General features: G+C 46.0%; 2 protein-coding genes, 4 non-coding genes and 1 pseudogene across 6 annotated transcripts; 4 read left to right on the top strand and 3 right to left on the bottom strand.

Annotated features, from left to right (window-relative positions):
- Positions 1–2,122: 2,122 nt before the first annotated feature.
- LOC145335977 (histone H2B pseudogene) lies at positions 2,123–2,562 on the top strand (annotated as a pseudogene).
- A 6,519-nt stretch (positions 2,563–9,081) lies between these two features.
- On the bottom strand, positions 9,082–9,153 carry trnam-cau (transfer RNA methionine (anticodon CAU)). The gene has a single exon. It is a non-coding gene; the product is annotated as a tRNA-Met (tRNA).
- A 1,611-nt stretch (positions 9,154–10,764) lies between these two features.
- LOC145335925 (histone H4) lies at positions 10,765–11,076 on the bottom strand. Its single transcript, XM_080181659.1, has one exon. It carries the CDS (start codon positions 11,074–11,076, stop codon positions 10,765–10,767), a length of 312 nt encoding a protein of 103 aa, XP_080037785.1.
- A 632-nt stretch (positions 11,077–11,708) lies between these two features.
- Positions 11,709–11,791, top strand: trnal-cag (transfer RNA leucine (anticodon CAG)). The gene has a single exon. It is a non-coding gene; the product is annotated as a tRNA-Leu (tRNA).
- A 577-nt stretch (positions 11,792–12,368) lies between these two features.
- Positions 12,369–13,091, bottom strand: LOC145335880 (histone H1-like). The gene has a single exon (XM_080181611.1). The coding sequence runs from the start codon at positions 13,056–13,058 to the stop codon at positions 12,369–12,371; it is 690 nt and encodes a 229-aa protein (XP_080037737.1). The 5' UTR covers positions 13,059–13,091.
- Positions 13,092–14,657: 1,566 nt separating this feature from the next.
- Positions 14,658–14,729, top strand: trnag-ucc (transfer RNA glycine (anticodon UCC)). The gene has a single exon. It is a non-coding gene; the product is annotated as a tRNA-Gly (tRNA).
- A 315-nt stretch (positions 14,730–15,044) lies between these two features.
- On the top strand, positions 15,045–15,126 carry trnas-uga (transfer RNA serine (anticodon UGA)). Its single transcript has one exon. It is a non-coding gene; the product is annotated as a tRNA-Ser (tRNA).
- Positions 15,127–15,652: the final 526 nt, after the last annotated feature.

Here is a 15,652-nt window from a genome sequence, read left to right as displayed (position 1 = left end):
GAACGAAATGAGGCCCCTTCCCGGCGGTTTGGGAGTGAAAACAGCAATGATGTTGAATAATGAGTTCTTGCCATTGTGTCCCCCTGGCCGTGTTCACAATCTGTCTATGAATTGCCTCCCCCGTTACGAACCTGGTTTTGATATTGCCTCTCCTTTCTGTCCGCCTCCCCCACTTCTCTCCACATTCCACCCCCCCTCCACCACGCCCCCCACCCCGCCCCCCCCCCCCCCCCCCCCGCCTTCTCTCCAGGTCAAAGCTTTGACAAAGGGTCACCTGGTCTCAAAACATCAGCTCTTTTCTCTCTTTCCAGATGCTGCCAGACCTGCTGAGATTTTCCACATATTTTCTTTTGGTTACCAGAGACTGACAGATACAGAATGAATTCCACACACCCATTCAGCACCAGAGACTGACAGATACAGATTGAGATCCGTGTACCCTTACAGCAGCAGATGTTAACAGGTACAGAGTTAAACTCACAGTCCCACACAGTACCAGGCACTGACAATGAATGAAAAGTTCACACTCAGACAAAGAAGCCCAGACTGAAAGAAACCACACAATCAATTTCACACTGATGTACAGTCTTAGAGAATGACAGTGACAGGATGAATCTCTTTTACATCCAGTTTCAGAAAGTGACAAGTACAGAATAAATCCAGCACGGTGTATGTGACACATGCACAGTTAAATCAGCACTGCCTTATATTCCCAGAGAGAGAATCAATACAGTCACTCACATACCTCACTATCCAACAGATAAACAGTGAGTCCAACACTCAAATATAGAATGAATCCAACACTCAGATATGATCGCATCAAATCAGATGCATGATTTCCAAACTCACATAATGTAGTCCATCCTTACAAATGATGAGTAAATCCCGCACTCACACCCTGTGTCAGAGAGTGAGTAAATCGCACACTCACACACTGTATCAGAGAGTGAGTAAATCCCACACTCACACGCTGTATCAGAGAGTGAGTAAATCCCACACTCACACACTGTATCAGAGAGTGAGTAAATCGCACACTCACACACTGTATCAGAGAGTGAGTAAATCCCGCACTCAGAGAGTGAGTAAATCCCACACTCACACACTGTATCAGAGAGTGAGTAAATCGCACACTCACACACTGTATCAGAGAGTGAGTAAATCCCACACTCACACACTGTATCAGAGAGTGAGTAAATCCCACACTCACACACTGTATCAGAGAGTGAGTAAATCCCACACTCACACACTGTATCAGAGAGTGAGTAAATCGCACACTCACACACTGTATCAGAGAGTGAGTAAATCCCGCACTCAGAGAGTGAGTAAATCGCACACTCACACACTGTATCAGAGAGTGAGTAAATCCCGCACTCAGAGAGTGAGTAAATCCCACACTCACACACTGTATCAGAGAGTGAGTCAATCCCACACTCACACACTGTATCAGAGAGTGAGTAAATCCCACACTCACACACTGTATCAGAGAGTGAGTCAATCCCACACTCACACACTGTATCAGAGAGTGAGTCAATCCCACACTCACACACTGTATCAGAGAGTGAGTCAATCCCACACTCACACACTGTATCAGAGAGTGAGTCAATCCCACACTCACACACTGTATCAGAGAGTGAGTCAATCCCACACTCACACACTGTATCAGAGAGTGAGTCAATCCCACACTCACACACTGTATCAGAGAGTGAGTCAATCCCACACTCACACACTGTATCAGAGAGTGAGTAAATCCCACACTCACACACTGTATCAGAGAGTGAGTAAATCCCACACTCGCACACATTACCAGAGATTCACAGTTCCTGAAGGAATCCCACACTCCCGCACAGTCCCTCTGTGGAGAAGGGTCCCTCACACCGACAGCCAGGGGACATTTCCCGGTGGATCTTTCCACACTGAGAAACTGGGCCTGGAGATTCTTTGGAAAATGTACTTCCTGATTGTAGTAAGGAGGTTTGTGATTGGCGGAAACCCCTCAATCTGATTGGTCTGTTTCCGTATCCACTCAAATGAACCCCTGAGAAGTGAGTGGAATAACTTTTAAAATGTCCAATCACAATCATTGCTTTCCCAATTCCTCATTAACATAGATCTGTGGGACTGTCTATTTAATCAGCGCTCGGAAGGGGTTTGCTTTATTTCTGTGTGAAACTGAAGATGGCTGATGAGAAGAAACCAACCTCGAAACCAGCTCCCAAGAAGGGAGCGAAGAAGGTGATGAAGAAACCGGTAACAAAGGGCGGCAAGAAGAGAAAAAGATCCCGGAAGGAGAGTTACTCCATCTACATCTACAAAGTGATGAAGCAGGTTCACCCCGACACCGGCATCTCTTCCAAGGCCATGAGCATCATGAACTCGTTCGTCAACGATATTTTCGAGCGCATCGCGGGTGAGGCTTCCCGCCTGGCCCATTACAACAAGCGCAGCACCATCAGCTCCCGGGAGATCCAGACCGCCGTGCGCCTGCTGCTGCCCGGGGAACTGGCCAAGCACGCCGTGTCGGAAGGGACAAAGGCGGTGACCAAGTACACCAGCTCCAAGTAAAACTCCCCAATGGACTGAGAAACCCCCCCAAACACAACGGCTCTTTTCAGAGCCCCCCACAATCTCTGTGAAAAAGCTGCACCATCTTTTCCCTTATTGAGTTAATGAGAAATCTCTTTCTGGAGGATAGAGATTTGTCCCGTTACAGAATGCTGTGAATGGGACTTCATACCCGCCCCTTACACACACTTTCACACTGAAGGGACAATCAAACTGAACTGAGAGCGGATTATAAACCCCAGTCTGGGATTTGTCACGGACAATGAGGAGAAACACCACATCGGAAGGTAATTATTTAGATTCAGTGATAACTATATTCACAGTTTGGCAGCAGCGGAATTAAATTCATTCTAAAATTATTTGTTCGTTATTTCGGGTGATCTGGGAGCCGCTCCGGGAACAGAGTAAAGGCGGGAATGAAGAGGTTATTCTCGGGCTGATCTGTTTATTCCACAGTTTTCCCAGAGGACGGAATCAGTGAGATTTGTACACACACAGGACCTGAGTCCATTGCAGCGCTTTAAGATCCGCTTCCCCCCCCCGGGCCCTCCCTATTCTCCGGACACAAAGCTGCCTGTCCCACCGGCGGGATAGGGCCGGGGATTCTCTCCACACTTCCCATTGGAACATTCCCGGCCGCTTTCAGGGGAGAGGATCAGAAATCAGCCGTTTCTCTCTGTCCCTGTGAAGCCTGTGTGAAGGGGGTTGGTTGGGAATCTCTCTGTTTCTGCTTTTCCACTGAGCTGAGATTTGCTCGGTTTTAAATTGCTGAGCGGGGTCTGATTCCCGCCGGTTCCAGATAAGAGATTGAGACATTCAAACTGTTCCTAAAATAGCGGCAGGATTCAGTGAGGGGAAAATACAATAAACAGATGAGAAAGTGTGAGATTGAAATAGTTTCCTGAACATTAAGGCGTTCGGTTATTTTGTATTTTTCCTGCACTGAAATTGGCGGGTTTTTCCAATTTGAAAATGTAAACCAATCAAAACCTCCCATTTCTACTACCTCGCTTTGTGATTGGTTAAGAATTGGATAGAAACAAGAGTGACCAATCAGAGCTGGAGTCTGGCTGCAGCCTCACAAACCGCTCCCAATGATTATTAATAGAGATGAAACTGACCCAATCTGGATTGGAGTTATTCAATGGACTTTGTTTCCACAGAGAAATATCTGACAGACCCAAAACAAACGCGATGTTTCCTCCACACAAGTTCCAGGGGAGAGTGTCGCCAACTCCTTCTCACACACAGTCCGGACATTGTCGCTGACAGCTCAGAGACACAGACAGCTCATCAGTTCCACACACCCAGACAGCAGGACAGACAGATGTTGTGCCGAAACCATGACCAGTTTTCGTACCAGGATGGCCGAGTGGTGAAGATATTGGACTCCAGATCCAATGGATATAAGAATCAATACCCCGGATAGTCGAGTTCAAACCCCACTGCTGCTGAATTGGTTTTTAACGTTACAGTCTGTACCCTCTCCTTTCCTGCTCCCTTATGTACTCTATGAACGGTATGCTTTATCTTTACAACGCAAGAAGCAATACCTTTCACTGTATCCCAACAGATCAAATCAAACTCAGTACCATTAAGAAGGGGATCCAAAAATCCCAGTCCAAATTCTCACCTACTATTGGATCATCCCTGTGTCAGTCCAACAATAGGGCAGCTGTTGCTCCAAATTAAATATCTGATAAAACTCACAAATGGTTTTTGGTAAAGTTACACAATGCACCTTAATATTGTACTGAGATTCAAGTTAAATACCATCCACATCAGAGGTTTACAGTGGCTGTATTAAGCCCCAGTTTGTGAACACTCAAATACATTAGATACAAAGCCTAATCTCAAACACATTCTCAGATTGAGATATTATGAGAGCGAGTATAACCTGAGATACAAATTCAGATTCCAGTTGAAAGTTCACCCAGATTATGAAATTAAAAGTTACAATATCAATTTGATAACTATGAGTTGAACTTTAGGTTATTAACTAATCTGAACTCCCCATTCACGCAGAGCCAGATGGAAGATAGTATATGAATTTCAGACTGAGTTCCATTTTACATTCATGTCAAAATTCTTACTCAGAATCAGACTGAGTGTCACAGACAAAATCAATGTGAATAACCTGAGTGCAACTTGCAAAGCAATCCAGTATCAGATTGAGGACTACATTATCTTTCACAATTGTGTTCACACTGACAGAGATTTAATGCTGGGTAGAAACTCACTCACATTGTTTGCTTCAAACCTACACATCAGTGGGCTGTTGCTTTGCTGGAAATGTATATGGAATGAATCCAAACTTATAAATAAAATGAAGATCATATGATGAATCCTATACTCACACTGTGTCATAGAGCCTGACAGATACACGATAATTCTCAAACACACGCTCAGTGTTAGATGAATGAATGTCATGCTGCACATACAGCACCAACCACTGAAAGTTACATCTGATTACCACACTTACATAGCAGGATCCCAGAGTTTGAGTACCAGTAACAGATTCAGAATGATCCCATACTCACACACATTATGACAGTCTGACCGATACACATCATTTGCAAGCTTAGAAACAACAGCAGAAATACTCAGATGCTGAATGAACCCCAAATTGTGTATGGTACCAGAGACAGAAACATGAATCCTACCCGAATATTCTATCTTTGTGACAGATCAGAATATCTGCCAAACTCATTTCAGAGAATACTGAGAACTGCACTCCCATGTGATAACAGAAATATTCCTATTCAGAATTGTGTTTAAATTCATATCCAATAGCACTGACTGATAGTCACACACACAGTAACTGAAATGGAGTCTTTAAGGCAGTGGGAGATAGATTGTTGATGATCAAAGAGGTAAAATGTATTAAGGTTAGACAGGAGTGTGGAGTTGATGTTCAAATCAGATCAGCCATGATGTTATAGAATCGCGGAGCAGACTTGAGTGGTCTATTCCTGCTCAGAATTTGAATGTTCACACACACTATTCTTAAGAGATTCAGAATGAGTCCCAAATTCACTTGCAATATCAGAAAGTAACTGATAGACAAAATCCCTTCCTCAACTCCTGTCCAAACACAGGCTCAAACAAAGACACAACATACACCCTGCAGCAGAAAATGTAAGATACATATGGTATATGGTACAGATATATTGCACCAGAGAATGACAGATACAGATTGAATCCAGTCACAGTGAAGGAAGAGCAATATATTTCCAAGTGAGGATGGTAAATGTCTTGGAGGGGAAGGTCCATTTAATGGTGTTCCTCTGAGTCAACGGCTCTTGTCTTTCTCTAGACAGTAGTGTTTGTTTGTTTGGAATGTGCTACTGAAGGAACCTTTGTGAGCTCCAGTAGCTCATCTTGGAGCTAGTAAGTACTGCTGCCACTGTGTGTCAGTGGTCGAGGGCATGTGTGTTTGCAGATGGGGTGTCAATCATGAGGGATGCTTTGTCTGGGATGGTGTCAAACCTCTTGCTTGTTGCTGGTGCTGCATTAACCTGGGCAAGTGGAGATTAATCCATCACACTCCTGATTTGTGCCTGGTAGGTGGTGAACAGTGTTTGGCAGTCAGGATCTTTGTTACTCACCATGGGATCATGTGTCTCTGAGCTGCCTTGTAGCCATTGTATTACATTGCTAGCCCAGTTCAGTTACTGGTTAAAGGTAATCACTAAGATATTGATAGTTGATGATTCAGCGATATATTTTCAACTAATGTCAAGGGACAATGGTTAGGTTCTCTCTTGCTGGAAACGGTCTTTGTCTGGGACATGTGTGGTGTGATTGTTATTTGCCATTCCGTGCCCAAGCCTGGATACTCTCCAGTTGTTGCTGCATTTGGGAATAGACGACTTCAGTAACTGAAGAGTCCTGAATGGTGCTAAACATTCCACAGTCATCAGTCAGCATCTCCAGTTCTGACCTTATGGTGGAAGGGTCTGGGACAGTAACTTGACAAACTGGGGAAATGATCTCCTGAGGATGAAATGACTGACCACCACAACCATCTTGCTTTATGCTGGATAAAGTTCCAACCAGTGGAGAGGTTTCCATGGTTCCCATCGACTTTCCTTTTGCTGAGGATCTTTGATGTTTAACTCAGTCAAATCCTGTTTTGATGTCAAGGGCAGTCACTCTCATCTCACCTCAGAGGATGGTTAGTCAGTGGAATCCCTTTCCCAGACAACAGTTGAGGCTGGATCATTGAATATGTTCTAGGCTGAATTAGACAGATTATACAAAGGAGTCAAGGGTTGCTGCAAAAGTTTGAAAAGTAGGATTGAAGCCACAATTACCTTAGTTATGATCTTTTTTAACCCATTTGTTGGACATGGGCATCATTGACCTGCACTTATTGCCCATCCACATATCGAGTTGTCACTTTGGAGTCACATGAAGGCCACACACGGTAAGTTCAACAGATTTCCTTCCCTAAAGCACATTCGTGAATGAGATGGGGTTTTCTAACAATGGTTCCATCATCAAAATTGGATTCTTATTTTCAAATTACCTTTTATTGAAATCAAATTCCACCACCTGCTGTGGAGAGTTTCAAACCTGGGCCCCCAAAACATTAGCTGAGTTTCCAGATTAATAGTCTAGCTATAATACCACTAGACCATCGCCTCCCCTTCTTGAACGATGGTGTAGGACTGAGGGGCTGAATGAACATAAGAACATAAGAAATAGGAGCAGGAGTAGGCCATCTAGCCCCTCGAGCCTGCCCCGCCATTCAATAAGATCATGGTTGATCTGTCGTGTCTCAGTTCCACCTTCCCGCCCTCTCCCCATAACCCTTAATCCCCTTACCTATCAAAAACCTATCAATCCGCGTCTTAAATATATTTAGCGAGGCAGCCTCCACCACTTCAACGGGCAGGGAATTCCAGAGATTCACCACCCTTTGAGTGAAGAAGTTCCTCCTCAACTCCGTTCTAAACCGCCCCCCTTTATCTTGAGGCTGTGCCCCCTAGTTCTACTGTCCTTTCTGAGCGGGAAGAGTCTCTCCACCTCTATCCTATCCATCCCATTCATCATCTTATACGTCTCAATGAGATCTCCCCTCATTCTTCTAAACTCTAACGAGTACAAGCCTAGTTTATTCAGCCTCTCCTCATAGTTCAACCCCCTCAACTCCGGTATCAGCCTAGTAAACCTCCTCTGCAGTTCCTCCAAGGCCAAAATATCCTTGCGTAAGTACGGCGACCAAAACTGCACACAGTGCTCCAGCTGCGGCCTCACCAGTGCCCTATACAGCCGCAGCAAGACCTCCCTACTTTTATATTCAATCCCCCTCGCTATGAAGGCCAGCATCCCATTCGCCTTCCTGACCACCTGCTGCACCTGCAGGCTGGGCCTGACTCCTATCCGTATTTCTAATATGACAGTAACTGTCGTAAGTGATTTCATTTTATTTTGATTTTTGGTTTTAATCTATATTTTCTCTTGATTTTGCTTTCAGCTGGCAGCTCTTCATCATTCTTCCATTCACACCTCCTTCAGACACATCTCTGTGTTGTTACTTAATCCTTTCCCACTCCCTTTAGCCTTGCAGCAAAAATTTTTTTATTACTGAATCACTCCTGCCCTCCACCCTGCTTTGGAAAGCACAAGACAAAAGGTAATTTCAGTAATGAGGAGAGAGCAGGATTAATTAATAATCTGACAGTAAATAAACATCAAGTACTGAGTGACCACAACATGTTCGAGGTAGGCACTCAGTGTGAGGAGAAAGGACACACACAGGTTACAGTTTTAACCTTAAGTAAGGCCGAGAAGGGTGAAATGTGTTCTAAACTGAACACGTTAAAATCCATCCAGCTATGAACAGGCAAATCAAGGAAACAATCAGAGACTGAAAAAAGTATTTCATACAATGTGTGTCTAATGCAAGCCGAAAGAAAGGAAACTTCACTTCCTCAGCTTATGGTGATTGTGGGAGCTGAATTTCATGTTTTAAATCAGTAATTAAGAAAAAATAGTGATTTCTGTCTAAATAATGATTAATTATGTCTTTAACCTGATGCTGTTTCCGCTGTGCTGACATTCTGGTCCTTCTCGATAGTACATGTCACAGGGAGGACGCTGCTGTCCTTCTCAGCATGGTGACTGACTGCAGGGTGCCCTGTAGATCAGAAATAGTCCAGCTAATATGTCTAAACTTCACTAGATTGTTTTCGTTTTTAAAAAAGTAGCTTTTTTTTTCAATTCGGACAATCAGAGAGTGATAGTGAATAATTCAAGATCATTCGGATCATCACGCCTGTGTCAGCTGTTTGGGAGAAACGGGCTGAAAGGGAAAGCCCTCGGCTTGTGTATCTTTGCAACATTTACAGCTTGTGTCTGTTTGTGAGTAAAGGACATTTCAGCGATCTGTTACTCATTCAAATGTTAACTAGTAACGAGAAGCGGAAGAAAATTACTGCACCCTGGACGGGAATGTCAAATCATTTTGAAGGAGCCGCTAAGTAATAATTTTTGCTGTTGCTAAAAAGCTACTAGCAGAGAATGGTTTCGATCCATCGACCTCTGGGTTATGGGCCCAGCACGCTTCCGCTGCGCCACTCTGCTCCACAATCCCAATCACCTGCCAGCTGGTATTAATGCGTCACAGAGATTCACTTCCGCATTCATCATTGGAGCGCATGCGCTCGGCTGCTCCCCCGGCGCCACAATTCCACTGTCACCAAGAATAGAAAACACACAGAAAGACAGAGAGATGAAGCGAGAGACAGTCAGGATACACAAGATCACACACAGGCAAAGGAGAATGGACTGACTGATCATTCATGTCAATCCCAGGATATCTCCTGTTTCTAACCTACTTCTTCTTGTTTAATTTTCCTTCCTTGTTTCTAAATAGATCCTCTGCTGTGGAACTGTGCTCTCTGCTGTGGAACTGTGATCTCTGCTGTGGAACTGTGCTCTCTGCTGTGGAACTGTGCTCTCTGCTGTGGAACTGTGCTCCCTGCTGTGGAACTGTGCTCTCTGCTGTGGAACTGAGCTCCCTGCTGTGGAACTGTGATCCCTGCTGTGGAACTGTGCTCTCTGCTGTGGACAAAATACTTTAGTATGTTTCTGCTGTTTATTGGGGGAACCGTCCCAGTGAACTGAAATGATCCGATTTCCAATATAACTGTTTAAAGTGTGACAGTCTGTGAGGACAGTCATCTGCAGCCCATCAGTTTTCAAAGCCAGTCATTGTATCTGGAAAAGTGTTAATTATTGTCTGTCCGAATGTACAAGTGTTTCTGTAATGGTGATATCGGTGTGAGGGGGTTACTGTTTGAGACATGGTTCATATTCTGACCCTGACTGACACAATTCTCAATCCTCACTCCAAACATGTGCGGAGAAGGTGGATTTGCGGAATTATTCCTCGGAAACTGAAATGATGGCAGGTTTAATAAAAGCACTTTAAAATTAAATTGCGGTAGAATTATTAACGGGATGGTTTTGACTGTAACCATCAAAGGATTGGAGAGAGCTCAATGTAACGGAGAGTTAATTGGAAGATGGAGAGGTTTCAGAGTCCTGGGAAGATTCTGTGCCGGGAATTGAAAGACTAGATTGGTTAACAGGAGATGGCAGCTCTTTCATGATTGGCTCAATGTTCACATTCGATGCTGTGCGATTGGTTCCGATGCGGAGAGGATGGCCAATCAGAAGCAGGCTGGGGGTTGGAGCGGCTCAAACTGCGGGAATTGCGGGTTTTGTGAATGACTGAGCGGAAACTCAGCAGTTTCCCAAAGCCTGTCAGCTTCAGTGCAGGAAACAACCGTCTGGGGGGCAAATAGCATCACAACTGGCACTGGTTCCAGTGAACGATTCACCGGCTGCTGCTCCTAAACTCCCGCTATTCCAGAGAAAGCTTTTAGAAACTCTATCCAAACACTGAGTGATTAGACAGGGAGTGAGGTGGCCTTTCACTCAGGGCACATGTCAACTGGGGGCTGCTGAGACAATCCACTGAAACATTTCAACAACAATCCTGCTCCAAATGAAATGTTCAATTGGGTGATTTCCCGGCACCGGAACCCAAACAAAGCAAAGCTGCATCTCAAACACTGAGCAGCCTGTCCCAGCTCCCCCCCGTCCCCAGGTCACTGCTCTCTCTGTGAGGCGGTGAGTGGCTCTGAAAAGAGCCTTTGTTGTGTGTTGGCTGGAAAAGGGTCGAGTTGTTCAGCCGCCGAATCCATAGAGAGTGCGGCCCTGGCGTTTCAGAGCGTACACCACGTCCATGGCAGTGACCGTCTTGCGCTTGGCGTGTTCAGTGTACGTGACCGCATCCCTGATCACATTCTCCAGGAAAACCTTCAGCACCCCGCGAGTCTCCTCATAGATCAAGCCCGAGATCCGCTTGACCCCGCCACGGCGAGCCAGGCGGCGGATTGCTGGTTTGGTGATGCCCTGGATATTATCACGGAGCACTTTGCGGTGCCGCTTGGCTCCGCCTTTCCCCAGTCCTTTGCCTCCTTTCCCTCTGCCAGACATGATGGATTCTTCACTCCGATCACTGCCCAATCTGAGAGAGAGGAACTCTTTCAGGCTCCTTTTATACAGGCCGCCCCGACCTGACTGAGAAAGGCGGAGTGAGAGCAGAGAGTGGGGAGGAGACAGAGTGAAGATTCAACCCAGAGCGGGAGGGAGGAGAGAGCCGGCCTGACACACACACACACACACACACACACACACAGAACGGCCCCTGATCTTTCAGCTCCACCTCCAGTTTCTGCAACCGCCAATTTCAACCCGTTTATTAAGAATGGAAACGAAAGCCAGCTCCCCACACAAACCCTTCCAGAGCCGCCCTTCACACTCAAGAGTTTCCACAAACCCGGAGCTTTGAAATCTGGAATCGAAACAGAAAATGCTGCAAATAATCCGGCAGATTTGTGAAGAGAGAGAGAGACAGAGTTAAGGTTTCGGGTGGTGACTTTGTCCTTTTGTGTTTTTAAACCTGCTCCTGTTATAATTGCCAGTCAGTAATATTCCCACCGAAACACAGTCTATTCTATAGCAAGAATCTCCCTCAGTAACATCCTCCCCCACATCCGCTTCCAGCTGTTTCCAAACACTTTATTGAAGCTGTTTGGGGGAAATCTCCCTGTGTTAAAGTGAAGGGAGTCAGGATGGCCGAGCGGTCTAAGGCGCTGCGTTCAGGTCGCAGTCTCCTCTGGAGGCGTGGGTTCGAATCCCACTCCTGACACTGACTTTTGGGCTGAGAACTGCCGTCTCCCAGCGCCAGGAACCTGGGTTCGATTCCCGGCTGAGGTCACTGTCTGGGTGGAGTTTCCACATTCTCCCTGGGCTCCCTCCGGGTGCTCGGGTTTCCCCCCGGTGTGTGTGAGGTTGATTGGCCCATGCTAAATTGTCCCGGAGTGTCAGGGGGGAAGTAGGGTCAATAAATAGGGGAATGGGGGATCCGGATTGTGGGTCGGTGCAGACTCGATGGGCCGATTGGCCTCCCTGCAGGGATTGGATTAAAAATGAGTGGGGAATGCGGTGTTTCGCCGCCAGTGTTCCTGTCTCACACTGAATCTACCAGACAGCTTTATTCTGAGAGAAAGTGGCGATTGAACAAATGTGAAATTCTCAATGAAATTCAGCATCTGCAGTTGTTTTGCTTTAGTCTGAATTTGAAATGATCTCTATTGAGAATGAGCCGGGCCCCGCGGGACAGGAATCATTTTCTTGCGGGATCAGCTCTTTCCTGAGAGATGTGGGTGGCTCTGAGAAGAGCCTTTGGGGGGTTTCAGAGGTTTCCAATTTGCTCTCGGGTTGTTTCACTTCTTTCCTGAGGCTTTCTTCGCTTTTGCTGCTTTCCCTTTGGGATTGGCCTTCGCCTTAGTCACTTTTTTGACCGACTTTCCGCCCGTGACCTTCTTCACAGGAGACTTTTTCTTCAGGGCTGCTTTCTTCAGCGCCTTTTTTGGAGTTGCCGCCTTTTTGCTGCTTGTTTTCTTCACTGGAGTTTTCTTCACTGGAGTTTTCTTCACTGGAGTTTTCTTCACTGGAGTTTTCTTCACTGGAGTTTTCTTGGCTGCGGGTTTCTTGGCGGCGGCTTTCTTTCTTGTCACCTTCTTGGCCGCTGTTTTCTTCACGAAAGATTTCTTGCCTGTGGCTTTCTTCACCTTCTTTCCCATTTTGCCCGGCCTTTCCCTCTTAGCCAGTTTGAAGGAGCCGGAGGCGCCCTGTCCCTTTGTCTGCACCAGAGAGCCTTTCTCCACCTTCCTCTTGATAGTTAACCTGATCTGGGAGCCGCGCTTCCCCACATCCACTCCGCTGCCGGCCAAAGCTTTCTTGATGGCGGCCAGGGACATCCCCTTGCGATCGCTGCAAGCCGCCACCACCTTGAGGATCTGCTCGCCTAACTTGGGAGCGGCAGATCGGGGAGCCGCCTTCTTCTTCCTGGGAGACTTCACCTGAGCGGGAGCGGCTGGAGGAGCCGTTTGGGCGGCTGCAGTTTCAGTCATATCCGAGAGTGGCTGGAAAATCTGGGCCAGGAGAGTCAGAACTGGATCCGGAATGAAACCAGTGGTGGCGGCACAGAGCAACTTAAAGGCAGAGAGCGGACGGAGCAGAGACAAGCTGCTGTCAGCTCCCGGCTCCTCCAGCCTCTCTGTGTTTCTCTCTCCTCACAAACTCTCCCATTCCAATCAAATTCCGCCTCTCCACACATCCAGCTCACACCCTTCATGTCTCTGACACTCCAATGTTTGTTGTTGAAAAGGTTTCACTCGAACTGAGGACTCCGTTTTCCACTGAAACCCGTTTTCCTGCTGCACTGATCCCGCTCTCACACGCGATAGCTGACATGTTCTCTACTTTTCCACTCAAATCTTCCATTTAGCGAAACAATTGCCTTGAAATCTCCCTCTGGGGCTCAGCAGGGGGATTAGGGGGAATCTTTGATTGAAAAATCGTTTTATTTTCCACAAGAGAGACTCGGAGATCTCATGGTCAGAACAGACACACAAACACAGTTGGATTAGTCTGACCCGCCCGCTCCTTTCATACACTCTCTCTTCCACAATATTCACATCGACACATTCACAGGACAAAACTTTCACCCAATGGAAGGTCCCAGGACGGAATTTCTCCTCCTTCCGGCCTTTGCTCCGGATTCCAGGGGGTTAGTTAGAGTTTTTCACCTCAGTAACTGTTAAACACTCTGAGGGCCGCTCCCCGCAGATTGTCTTTCAATTCATTCATGGAATGTGGGTGCCTCTGTCTGGGTCAGCATTTATTACCCATCCCTAATTACCCTTGGGAAGGTGGGGGTGAGCTGCCTTCTGGAACCGCTGCAGTCCATGTGGTGAAGAACCACATCTGTTAACCAGATTCCGCGGCAAGAACCAATTCTATTTTTATTTTCAGTTATTATAGTGATTACAGACATCACTGTGTTTGTTTAGGGTGAAAATACAAATTATCTGCTCTCGGAGTCTCTAGATTTCCTGTTTTATTTGTTTCTCCGGCACTGACAGGTAACAGTAAATCCCAACCTCACCAACCAGTGACAGCCAGTTAAATAACCATCCCACACTCGCTGATAATGGAGTTTCTGACAGTGACAGTTTCTGACCATCCTCCGATTGGACCTGGAGGGAACCAGATTCACTGTCAGAGCTGGACTTTCTTACAGAGTGGGTGACAGAGCCAGGTGAGCGATGGTGATGGAGTGGTGACTGTGAGAGCATTTGACCAAGGGTCAGTTCCTGACCATCAGAGTGGTGATTTATTTAATTAGTTATCGCAGGTCCCAACAGTAGGTGGGCATTCCTGAGATAAAATTCACTAAAGATTCTCATCAACAGTGTGTTTCTAATGGAAAATCCAGCTTCAATTTGCTTTCAGTTGTTTAACTGAAAGAACAGGCCCCAAAATTAAACAATGATTTCCCAGTCAGAAACAATAGTAAAACAGGTGGTTTAAACTGTCCAGAAAAACGAGATAAGACAGGTTCAGTTTACAAACTGTGCTGTGGATGTATCTGGTGTGTGATGAAATCAGCAACTAATTTGTTTCCATAATTACAACTGATTTACATAACTGCTGGTTAACCAGCATCCGCGATGGTGGTATAGTGGTGAGCATAGCTGCCTTCCAAGCAGTTGACCCGGGTTCGATTCCCGGCCGTCGCATTGATAATGTATTTAGATTCTTACCCGCAGCATCTTGTGTTTTATACCAAGTGGACAAAAACAGACGGAACGCAACATTTGACAATTAAGAAATAAAATAGAGGTGTTATTATTTATTGTTCGGACGTAATTCGTTTCCAATGAAGGAATATTGAAACAGGAAAACAAGTCTCTGACCTGATAAATGAGTTCTCCGCCAGAGACAAAGATACAAAGTAAAAGTAGAGAAACACATTTCAGCTCACACACTGTGCTCTGCACAATCCCGGTGCCTGATAAAGTTAATATCAACATTACTCAGGTTATAAATGTGCAGCTGCGATGGCCGAGTGGTTAAGGCGTTGGACTTGAAATCCAATGGGGTTTCCCCGCGCAGGTTCGAGCCCTGCTCGCAGCGGTTATGATCAGGAAGTGTTTACTTCCGATATTTCAGACATCCAAAAAAAACCTCATTTTTCGGTATGAAGTATTTCGATCACGATCAATCTTTCAGCTGCATGACTCCAGGCCGGGTGCAGGAAGGTGAGCTTGGAAACACATGTGTGTCCGTGGGCTAGCATGGACAAGTTAGGCCGAATGGGCTCTGAGTCAGAAAGGTTTACAATATGGAAACAGGCCCTTCGGCCCAACTTGCCCATGCCGCCCTGTTTTTTTAAACCACTAAGCGAATCCCAATTGTCCACATTTAGCCCATATCCCTCTAAACCCATCTTACCCATGTAACTGTCGAAATGCATTTTAAAAGACAAAATTGTACCCGCCTCTACTACCACATCTGGCAGCTTGTTCCAGACACTCACCACTCTGTGAAAAAAAATGCCCTTCTGGACACTTTTCTATCTCTCCCCTCTCACCTTAAATCTGTGCCCTCTACCTTTAGACTCCCCTACCTTTGGGAAAATATATTGACTATCTAGCTGATC

This window comes from Carcharhinus amblyrhynchos, unplaced genomic scaffold, assembly GCF_965287045.1.
Source record: "Carcharhinus amblyrhynchos unplaced genomic scaffold, sCarAmb.v2.hapA scaffold_42, whole genome shotgun sequence".
NCBI lineage: Eukaryota > Metazoa > Chordata > Chondrichthyes > Carcharhiniformes > Carcharhinidae > Carcharhinus > Carcharhinus amblyrhynchos.
The sequence above is the reverse complement of the archived record's forward strand: the minus strand, read 5'-3'. Positions and strand labels throughout refer to the sequence as shown.

Coding starts and splice junctions, on each gene's coding strand:
- LOC145335925 (XM_080181659.1), bottom strand. CDS start 11,076: ATGTCTGGCAGAGGGAAAGGAGGCAAAGGACTGGGGAAAGGCGGAGCC.
- LOC145335880 (XM_080181611.1), bottom strand. CDS start 13,058: ATGACTGAAACTGCAGCCGCCCAAACGGCTCCTCCAGCCGCTCCCGCT.